The sequence below is a fragment of the Littorina saxatilis genome, linkage group LG1 (assembly GCF_037325665.1).
Source record: "Littorina saxatilis isolate snail1 linkage group LG1, US_GU_Lsax_2.0, whole genome shotgun sequence".
In the NCBI taxonomy this organism is placed as follows: Eukaryota; Metazoa; Mollusca; class Gastropoda; order Littorinimorpha; family Littorinidae; genus Littorina; species Littorina saxatilis.
The window spans coordinates 78746385-78758018 of NC_090245.1; the positions used below are offsets into that span (position 1 = coordinate 78746385).

An 11634-nucleotide genomic window follows, 5' to 3' on the forward strand; every position below is an offset into this window, starting at 1 on the left:
AAAGAGATGTCAGAAGTTGATTTTAACATGGATTGTAACAGTAAAGAAGACTTGGGTGTACGGGAGCACAATTTAACAATCTAACGATGCATAGTATTGAGGTATTGGATACTCAAAAAAGACAAACTGCAGAATCAAATTTGAAATGTTACACAAAACGTCACTGCGATGAATCTAAACAACGGAACGTGACTAAATTCACATGATGACAGTATGTGGTGTGGCATAAATGCAGTCATGACTAGAAGACAGATAACCAAATGAAGAGTCTTTCTTGACCATGCTGGTCCTAAGATGTTAACATTATTGAAAATGTATGACTTTATATTCAAATTTGCCTACAGCGCATTTTCAAGACCAGTACATCCCAAGCAAATCTGGAGCTAGGTGTCAGTCATTACTTGGTATGACTTGTAATCCCCTTCTTGCAGAATGTGTACACATCACTTCCTCGCAGACTACAATCAGTTATGCGGAGCACAGAACACAAAACTAAATACTAAAAGTTGATCAGCCTGAGGCAAGTAAAATATTTTGTTATTTCTCTTTCAGCAATCCAAATGTACCGCTCTAAACCAAGGTCTTAAGATATGCAGTTCTTATGGCAACACTTTGTAAATATTTTAAATAATGTTGTTTGTCTATCTAATTTCAAATAATGTCACTTGTCTATCTAATTTCAAATAATGTCGTTTGTCTATCTAATTTTAAATAATGTTGTTTGTCTATCTAATTTCAAATAATGTCGTTTGTCTATCTAATTTCAAATAATGTCGTTTGTCTATCTAATTTCAAATAATGTCGTTTGTCTATCTAATTTCAAATAATAAACGCTCGCGCTGGACCCGAGTACTCTTCAGACTGGCTCGCTCAATAAATATAAATGTTTGGAATGTCTGTGGTGTGAATGTTGGTTTCTGACCAGAAATGCAGATCTATCTCTGGCCGATTCATAGATTCAACCTACAAACTGCGACCTCATCTGTGATCAGATGGCCAAGCAATGCGTGAAATCTTTTATTCTAAAGCCTTATGGCTCATTTCGACAAGCATTAAATGGATGAAATTAACCACATGCAGTTTATGCTTCAGAAAAATGCACACAAAAAATGGGTTGGGTTCGGTGATTTGTACATAAACGTCTTCCTCGCGATAGATTCGCTTATTATTTTGTCTTATGAAGCCGTCATCAACACGAACACAATGATTGCAGAAGCAAACTCTGTACCTACACGACCGAGACACAAGACTGATTATTTCACAGCTGCAATGTGAATAGAGAACAAAGACGTTTTGGGTAAGCTTACTCACGTCAGGTCTTCACTAACAAGCTAGGAACAGACTGAAAATTCCGAACAAAAGTAAATGACGTCAAAGTCTCTTTCGCTTTGCGTGTAACTTTGTCATGACGTATTTTTGTGTGACGCGTTCGGCTGTTCTATCAGCTCAATGGCTGCATGTTGCCCCGCCGGTGTGAACTCCTCCTACGGCCAAGTCGTTTTTGTGGTTTATTTCGCATTTAGGTCCCTGGTAACATTATGAAGTTTTAATACGATCAATCGGACCTATTATCAAGTTAGTGTATCAACTTTTGAATGAACTGCGCCCAGTAGTTTCCCAGCAATAAGCTGTTAAGTGGAGAAAGACACACAGACAGACACACAATTAAAGTCTGCTGAGCCCAAGTACTAGCGTACTCGGGGATAATGTCGTTTGTCTATCTAATTTCAAATAATGTCGTTTGTCTATCTAATTTCAAATAATGTTGTTTGTCTATCTAATTTCAAATAATGTCGTTTGTCTATCTAATTTCAAATAATGTTGTTTGTCTATCTAATTTCAAATAATGTTGTTTGTCTATCTAATTTCAAATAATGTCGTTTGTCTATCTAATTTCAAATAATGTCGTTTGTCTATCTAATTTCAAATAATGTCGTTTGTCTATCTAATTTCAAATAATGTCGTTTGTCTATCTAATTTCAAGTGTTTAAGTATGATAGAAATGACAGAAAAAAGAGGGGTTAAGGGCTTGAAAAAGAGACATAAAAACAGAAATACACACTGACAAAAACTTTGTTTTTGCAATATTTTTGGCATATGATGCTGACTTATTCAACATCAATCAAAGGTGTGACCAAGCAAGCATGATTTGATGCCTGAATGCACTTTAAATGAACATCACAGTTTCATCTGTTGGGAGCAGGGGGGGGGGGGGAGGGGGGGGGGGGGGGGGGGGGGGAAGGGGATTAGCACTCACCTATCTTCCCATTCGCTATAGAAAGCCCTGTAGGCATACTGTTCCATGAAGCGACGGGAAACAAGCGCAAACTCTGGGAGGAAACGAGGGTAGAGAAACACTGAACTGTTCCACATCACCTCTCTCTGTATTTCCAACAGCAGCTGACGACTTTTTGCTGCACATACAGGTTCGCAGGAAAATCACTACATGCCATCACAGAAAAAAATGACAAAAGCAAAACTATCTTGTATCTATCAGTAATGAGTATACAATAGCAAAACTATCTTTTATCTATCAGTATCAAACTTCAAAACATGTCAGAGAAACTCTTTGGGGGTGCATGAGGGGTATGAAAATAGCCTAACCTTTTTGTTAGAACCATTAATCCAATAGGATGATTCTTATTCTTCCTTGGAGAAGATCTTAACTTTCTTACAACATGCTGTCTGTTGGAGAGTTATTTAAGTGCTGGAATTCAAAGTTTTTGTCATACCCACATGCACCTATGCATACTGGCACTGTAATGGTCTTGTATTCCAATGTGAAAAAACACAAATTAAAAAACTCTCTTTTTAAGCAAAATGTGTCAAATTTCGCATCATTTGCATCAACTAGAAACAAATCTGATGCAAAGTTAACATTAATAACAACGGCCAACACTGTTCAAGTAAAAGAACAAGATCTTTCACTTTAAACTAAAATGAAACACTAAAGCAACTCACCAATACCCCTAGTGTTGATCTTCTTGCTGCCACCCTCTGTGGATTCATTAACACTCAGATCAATCACAGAGCCAGACGAGGAAAGTGTTGAACTCCCAGATTGGTTAAAAGAGGATGATGACGCCTGTGTCGAGCTAGTTGACTGGCTGGATGAAGCCTGTGTAGATGGTTGCTTTGAGTTACATACTGATGACTTGACTGCGCTCTGCTGGCGATGGGCTGTCCAGTCGATGTTACGGTTGACGATTTCCACAGCTCCCGTAAGGTTGCAGACATTGTATGCTGAGTTGGATCCGGCCATGGACACATTTCGAAGATGATCAAGCTCCAACTGTTTCACAGAAACGTTCACATGCTAACTTCTAATAATGTTTCATTGACAAAATAATTTCATGCATACAGAATCAGGTTTACCAGAATATCTGCACATTTTAGTGAATGAACAAGAAGGGCAAAGCCCATACGACTCACATGCTTTACACATTTTTCCTACCAAAATACATGTGACCTTGACCAGGTCATCCAAGGTCATGCAACACAAAGCTGTTAATTCAAGACATAGGAAGTACAATGGTGCTTATTGGCTCTTTCTACCATGAGATATGGTCACTTTTAGTGGTTCACTACCTTATTTTGGTCACATTTCATAAGGGTCAAAGTGACCTTGACCTTGATCATATGTGACCGAATGTGTCTCATGATGAAAGCATAACATGTGCCCCACATAATTTTTAAGTTTGAAACAGTTATCTTCCATAGTTCAGGGTCAAGGTCACTTCAAAATATGTATACAATCCAACTTTGAAGAGCTCCTGTGACCTTGACCTTGAAGCAAGGTAAACCAAACTGGTATCAAAAGATGGGGCTTACTTTGCCCTATATATCATATATAGGTGAGGTATTGAATCTCAAAAACTTCAGAGAAAATGGGAAAAATATGAAAAATAGCTGTTTTTTAGGCAACATTTATGGCCCCTGCGACCTTGACCTTGAAGCAAGGTCAAGATGCTATGTATGTTTTTTGGGGCCTTGTCATCATACACCATCTTGCCAAATTTGGTACTGATAGACTGAATAGTGTCCAAGAAATATCCAACGTTAAAGTTTTCCGGACGGACGGACGGACGGACGGACGGACGACTCGGGTGAGTACATAGACTCACTTTTGCTTCGCATGTGAGTCAAAAAAGAAATACTGGTCACAATGTCATCAACTGATCACATCTGGCTCATTACTCCTCATATAACTAACAAACTAACGTATCTGATGCTTCATTTCCACTTTTGTTCTGCTCCAATTGTCTCTTCTCATGAAAATGAAGTATAAAAGATCAGTCCAGAAGAAAAGAAAAAATCAGCCAACAAAAGGAAAGAATGTGAACAGCAAACATAAGCAATACAAAACATACCACCATTTTCTTGCATTCTGCTGCCAAGGGGTGATAATCCTCACTGCCCTGTGCCAGGACGTACATCTGTGCTGTCAGCTGGATATGCTGCAAGTGGTACAAAAGTCAAAAGGAAGACAGTTGCATTGGATACAATTGAGGCAGTGGTACTGAAAAAGCCAGTCTGCTCACCCGTGGTGATAGAAAAATGTGGCCAACAACCTTCTCACGTTCTCCATACAAGCCCTGCGCCAACATTTTTAGAGTACTGTTTGCAAATAGCCGAAGTCAAACCCTACCCCTTTCCCCCCTGCTTTTTCAGGGAATGCCTGGCTTCTGCATAGAACTGTTGTACCGTCTGCTTGATTGTCAGATAAACTAACCTCAAAGTTTTGTTTTCAAATGGAATTTTTGTCTTCGTTACTCCAGCTTACTTCCTTGTGAAAGTATTGCTATTTGACCAGTAAAAGCACACACACTCACACACACAAACACATGCACACCCACACACCTTTCCTCATTTCTAAAAATCACCCACCTGTCTCATTTGCTGTTGAATCTGCTGTGTTTGTTGCTCCAACACCATTGGAGTAAAATCTGAAGCTGCCTCCTCTGTTGTTGTCTCTCTGTCATGAGACCTCAGCCTGCGAGTTGACGGTGGTGAGGATATCTCTTCTCTGTAAGGACAATTCACAAGCTAGCATCATTTTACAGAAGCAGTTATCTTTACCCAGAAGTTTACAATGATTCAGATCAAAGTCGTGTCTCACCCTCCTATGGTGGAACATGTATTTACCCACACTGAAGGCAGGCAGTGAACTGAATACATGTACATATCACCATGGAAATAAACTGAAATATATGCAACAGCCTTTCTCTTGGATAATTCACAACCCTTTTCTCTTCAAGTCTCCATAATTTCAATGCACAATGCACTCAAAGCTCTCCTGGCAAATAAAAATTCTTTCTTTATTTGGTGTTTAACGTCGTTTTCAACCACGAAGGTTATATCGCGACGGGCAAATGAAAATAAAAGAGTCCCATAAAAAACAATCTGCTGAAGCATAACGTTTTTCATAACTGACACACTTTTCGATTAAAAAGAACAGCAAAGCACACTTTTTCCATCTGTATTGTACAGTACAGAATCCCTTACAAGACTCCCCATTCCATCCATCCCTCCTCACATTTCCCCCACCCCCCCCCCCCCCCCCCCCCCCCAAAAAAAAATGAGAACTGATGGTAAATGACTGACTCTTGTTCAGGTAAGGCAGATGATTTCTTGGAGAAGTGGGAAGCATTTTCATGAGCCGAGGCCAGGTTGGTGCGCAGACCGATCATGGAGTAGTCTTCCTCGTTGAACAGATCCTCCAGTTCTTCCATCAGGAAGTTCAACTCCTTGCCTGTCAAAATGAAAATGGTGTCAAATCTGAGAAAAACAGGTCTTAAACAGGAGGTAGTCTTTCATTGGGGATACATTTACACCGGTTATCTACAGAAATTTGAGAAAACAGGGTCTTCTTCTTCTTCTGCGTTCGTGGGCTGAAACTCCCACGTACACTCGTGTTTTTTGAACGAGTGGAATTTTACGTGTATGACCGTTTTTTTACCCCGCCATTTAGGCAGCCATACGCCGTTTTCGGAGGAAGCATGCTGGGTATTTTCGTGTTTCTATAACCCACCGAACTCCGACATGGATTACAGGATCTTTTTTCGTGCGCACTTGGTCTTGTGCTTGCGTGTACACACGGGGGTGTTCGGACACCGAGGAGAGTCTGCACACAAAGTTGACTCTGAGAAATAAATCTCTCGCCGAACGTGGGAACGAACTCACGCTGACAGCGGCCAACTGGATACAAATCCAGCGCGCTACCGACTGAGCTACATCCCCGCCCAAACAGGGTCTTAAAAGAGAGGCAGTCTTAAATTTGCTGTCTTAAAACGGGGGGACGGGGTGTCCACTGTGGTACAAAAGGTGAAAACCCAGAAACCGGATGACAGCAAGAAATGGGGTAAAGGGGTAAATGAAAAGAATTTGTTGGTGAACTTTGTAACTTTATGTTCTGTCAAAAAGATGAGAGAATCATACCAATGGCTCCTTTCACCAACTAACAAATGTCATAACTGATTGATGACTAAGTGACATTTGTGAACATCATAATACACCACACAGACACAAGATTATATAGGCACAGAAATACTTACGACTGATCCTGAAAGGGCCGTCAAATCGCACCTCCTCAGCTTCTATCTCTTCTGTCTCGGCTTCAGCGATGTAGTTGAACTCTGGGTCATCATCCTCCCCTGTCTCCATCGACTCGTTTTGTGGACCGGAGTCTGGTAATACAATAAAGACAGACTGTTACTAGCTTTGAAGGTTTCTTCAGTTAATATCAATATTTTCATTGCTAAAATTTGGAAATCTGACACACAACCCAGCATTTCAGCAACAAAAACGTCAACAGTAATAGCCTTGCTGCTCAGAAAAATATGAAACCAATATCTATATATTGGAGACAATAAAAAATTAGTTTTGACATACCCCCAGATTTGTGCAGGCACTTCAAAAAGTCTTGCCACTCTGTGTTGTCGCAGTTTGTGTCGTACATGTCCGGTGTGATGTCAGGCGCCACAAAAGCTTCCTCAATATCGTACAGGGAAGTTGTCGTAAGCGGTAACTTGGAGCGAGTTCGTCTGGCAATCCCATCTTCCTCAGTCTGCAGATAAATCAATGTTAAACACTCCATATTAAAAATGTTGTCATTTATCACCAAATCAGGATTCTATGCATTTGACACGTTGGTGTATGTGTGAGTATGCCCGCACACATTTGTTTGTTTGTTTGTTTGTCTGCTTGCTTAATGCCTAGCCGACCACGAAGGGCCATATCAGGGCGGTGCTGCTTTGACATATAACGTGCGCCACACACAAGACAGAAGTCACAGCACAGGCTTCATGTCTCGCCCAGTCACATTATTCTGACACCGGACCAACCAGTCCTAGCACTAACCCCATAATGCCAGACGCCAGGCGGAGCAGCCACTAGATTGCCAATTTTAAAGTCTTAGGTATGACCCGGCCGGGGTTCGAACCCACGACCTCCCGATCACGGGGCGGACGCCTTACCACTAGGCCAACCGTGCCGGTCCCTGCACACATGAGTGCAGAACAACTACAACATTGTTAACATTTCAAATAAATGTACTTAAATGTACTAACTAATACGATTCTTATCTAACCAAATATCTCGCTGAATATAAATAATTATTCCGTAAAGATTGTAACCCATGTTCAAAATATTATGGTCATTAATGCCATACATTCTCAACAAGACTATGAGTATCATACTCATAAGAAGTGTTGTTTACAGGCCCGGATCTTCAGTCACCAGCGCATACATTTTTTGATCTGATGCATTGATTGGTCTGGACCCAAGGCCATCCAATTGGTTTTACATGTAAGAAGTCTTTTGAACACAGAATTCTTTTCGCAAGGAGATTTGGAGCCATATATTTTAGGTTCAATCCAAGTCCAACTAGCCAATTGTCGTGAGAGTGTACAAACAACACTGCACAGGATTTGAAATTAACACGCACACACCTTCATGCACACACATACCTCTTCATTAGTCTTTTCAGGTGAAAGAAAGATAAGTCGCTGTCTGGTGCTCTGTACAGATGGAGGAAGGGCTGTGGGAGGTCCCATCTTACCTGTTATATCCTGAAACACAAAACGTTTTAAAATAACCATTCTTAAAGTGATTTTGCTGAGCTAACAGTCTGAAAGATTGCTAAACATCAAAACTCACCAATACATTTGTAATATGATCAAGAACATTTAGCATGGTGGTGAAGGTTCTCAAACTACATTAGGATATGAAGAAACATACCACAAATTGTACAACAAAGCATCACTTTACAAACAAACTAAATCAACAAAGAAAAAATAACACACACATACACAAAAACCAAACATACAAACACATTTTGATCAGCATGTTCAAAATCAAATCTCAAAACATAAAACAATCAATTTGAACAGAAAATGTTTTCGCTTAAATATCAAACAGATTAACCAAGTGGTATCTACCATAGCATCTCTCTTGTCAACAGACTCAAAGAAAACTCCACTGGCAGGCGTTCTTGTAGGGGTGCCGGCAAGGGAGGGGATGGCTGGCGTGGACGGAGTAGGGGTAGCAGGGGTGGAAGGACGTCTGAGTGCCGGGGATCCAAAGGTGAATGGAGAACCGACATCGCTGACTTGTGAGGAAGTGATGCTCTCTTCATCACTCTCCATCTCCTGTTGGTCAGACTTTAAGTGTTCAGAGTTAGCCACAGAAACCATGATACACACTATGACACGTGGATGTGTTACATACCAGAAAAACTGTATGCAATGCAAAGATGCCAGTGTCTTGATTAGTGTCGACTTTTAACAAAGATTCAAACTCTCTTGCTTTCATTTACAAGTCCGCCTACTGGAATTATCCATCAGACTAATCATGAGCTGAATTACAGATTCAGATGCATATGCTGCATATTCATTAACTTTAACTTGTTAAATGCAAAGCAGGCTTAAAAGTGAAAGCATTGAAGTGAAATATATGTGAAACAAAAAAATCACTCACTCGTACATGTCTACAAACAAGTACTTGCAAGAACAGCCCCCAACACACACCCTCTTTCCCAAATACTTTCAACCTGCAAAAATACCTCTGCATCTTTGCTGGGTTTGTACTCATCGTCTTCGTCATCTTCCTCATCGTTGAACTCAACTTCCAGAATGCTTGGTCCAGAGGCAGAAGGCTGACCTAGCTTGACCGGTGACACTGGCCACAGCCCAGGGTCCTGCACATAAACATACTTCACATCAAGTTTAGTATGGCTTTCTGCTGAATTCAACAACAACAATGCAGAAATAACAAGACAAAAGAGTCGATGTATGAGATAAGCAGGAAAGAAGTTTCCACAAACGGTTCTCAATCTCAGTGCTCGGCAATATTCTCATTCTCTGCCGGTGTTCCAATCTGGAAAGACTGTCATTGTGCTGAGACATACATACTAACAGTTTTCATGACAGACCTTGTCAGTGGAAACTTTGACTAAGTGAAACCTTTCTCAAAAAATAAATGTTACACCTGGTCATAGTCATGTGTTTTGCTTTGTTATTCTTCTTTCTGAAAATGCTCACAGCAGAAATTGAATCATTGCAAATTTGTGGTGGGAAATGTTCCCAAATTTGATGTACTCAGAGACAGTGGAGCTTACTGTTCCTTTCTCCAGCACTTCCTTCATCTTTGACCTGGTAAGCTTCGGTTCGTAGACGATGGCTCCAGGGGGCAGTTCCTCGCTGCTGGCGCTCAACGTTGTTTTCAACATCTCTTTCACAAGGTCATGGGTCACCAGTAACTGTAACATCACATGAAAAAGATGACACCCAACAATTGTAAAAGCTCTGCAAAGTAATCAACTCTTTTTTGCAAACTTTATTCTCCTAACACTGGAATAAACTAAGTCTAAGCTGTCTTCATTTAACAGGTTACTAAATACAAAATACAAGTTGAACTTGAACAGAAACTCATGATTTATTCCATCAACTCAGCTTTCTTGTTTTTTGATACTTGATTTTGGAAGGCTAGCAGCCCGTATAACTTCTTGTTCTGGAATTCTGAGAATTTTACTTTTAGTGGGTCTGGATATGTCAGCATCATTTTTATATTTTGCTTTTCTCTGAATTTATGGTTTACTGATTAAAAAAGCATGGGACCTTCAGGGTTTAGCCTGGGAGAAAAAGCAATGGGACATTTGTCCCCCTGAACCAAATTCCGATGGGACATAGTCGAAGGCAAGAAGCGCCAAAGAGGCCTGCACCCGTTTTGACCAAAGATGTAAAATGGTGCAATCTGAGAATTAGCCGCTATATCGTGTTATCTCTGTATGTGTGTGTATGTGTGTGTAATCCGATGTAAAGTGTACATTTGGTGGCGCAGTGGTACGTAATCTCAATGCGCCCTTTGACGCACTGAAGGGAATTGTGATGGGACATTTTCAGATTTAATGTGCCAATGGCGCAGGGCGCACTAGTAAATGAAACCCTGGACCTTGTTTCATGTATGCCTGTGTTTGTAAAGCATCTGTATTCTTTCACAATTAAAATGTTTCGTTTTCAATTTCTGCTGCCTTGACTAACACTAACAGTAACAGCACTTACTCTGATGATTTTTTTCACGTTAGCAACAGACAGGTTATTCTTTGCACAGCCGACTGCGATGGTCTTTTCCAGCTGATGTTTCATGGGAATCTCATGGTCCTGGATGTCACCATCATTGTCATCAATGTCGATCAGCAGTCGTCCGTCAGAGGTCATGCTCTCTTGACCCAGGAGCTGGTGGGCATCAAAGCCTTGCAATTGTCGTCTGATTTCTGACATCTCCACTTCTGATGCAGATTCCCAGTCTGAATCATCAACTCTTTCCGCTGCTTCTCTGTAATTAAAGGCATTGACTCGATTGAGTTCATTAACAAGTTAAGACAAATTTATGTGATTGTGAATCAGCCCAGCAGTTGCAATTCAACACTTTTAAATAGTAAACACTATGAGTCAATGAGTACGAGTCTGATCCATGACTTCTTTGTTTAGTTGTTAATGTTATAATTTGAATGATTCTTGTTTGGTATAGCAATGTTCTCAAAGATTAAAACTGTAAGTGTAAGTAACGGATGCAGCTTTTACAATACATAGCCGTTTGTTATACAATGTTAGATTATCGATTCAAAACAATTAATTCCATTTCCACTCAATTCTGACCAATACACTGCTGGGGCTGGAGACTTTTTTTACAATTTGATATCGTTACTTTCCAAGAAACTCCCAACAAATATTTGATGAATTCAACTGTTTCTTTACTCACCTTAATCTAGTACCAGCTGCTCTAGCTTTTGACAACATTCTTTGTGTTTTCTTCATTAGCTGCTTACTTCGCCGTCCACGCCCGTTCCCCTTTTTCACAGACATACTTTTCTTTGCATGAGATTGAGAGTTTGGTGTTGAAGATCGATGCATTTTCGCCCTTGGTGTTGAAGATCGATGCATTTTTGCCCTTGGGGTCACACCTTCTTTTTTGCCATTCAATTTCATGAAATCCTCTGTACTGTCGCAATCTTCATCTGTGTGAATTTCCACATCATCATCTACATCACTGTCTGGATCAGGCAGAATATTATCTTTGTGACTGCTTGCACCACTGGTTGACTGTCTTGATGATTTGGATGGTGAAGCTTCGTTA

The 11634-nt window shown here is 40.4% G+C and overlaps 1 protein-coding gene across 1 annotated transcript in view; it reads right to left on the reverse strand.

Annotated features, from left to right (window-relative positions):
* LOC138980461 (uncharacterized) overlaps positions 1 to 11634 on the reverse strand; it is a 52534-nt gene that overhangs the window by 40304 nt on the left and 596 nt on the right. Inside the window, exons 1-13 of the mRNA XM_070353336.1 lie at positions 11260 to 11634; positions 10560 to 10833; positions 9617 to 9757; positions 9062 to 9196; positions 8439 to 8648; positions 7968 to 8069; positions 6892 to 7066; positions 6555 to 6686; positions 5605 to 5752; positions 4888 to 5026; positions 4371 to 4457; positions 2962 to 3292; positions 2258 to 2414 (exon numbers count right to left, since the gene is read on the reverse strand). The exon at positions 11260 to 11634 is cut by the window's right edge and continues 596 nt beyond it. Coding sequence (XP_070209437.1) covers positions 2258 to 2414; positions 2962 to 3292; positions 4371 to 4457; positions 4888 to 5026; positions 5605 to 5752; positions 6555 to 6686; positions 6892 to 7066; positions 7968 to 8069; positions 8439 to 8648; positions 9062 to 9196; positions 9617 to 9757; positions 10560 to 10833; positions 11260 to 11634 — 2406 coding nt within the window. The remainder of the gene's footprint in view (positions 1 to 2257; positions 2415 to 2961; positions 3293 to 4370; positions 4458 to 4887; positions 5027 to 5604; positions 5753 to 6554; positions 6687 to 6891; positions 7067 to 7967; positions 8070 to 8438; positions 8649 to 9061; positions 9197 to 9616; positions 9758 to 10559; positions 10834 to 11259) is intronic.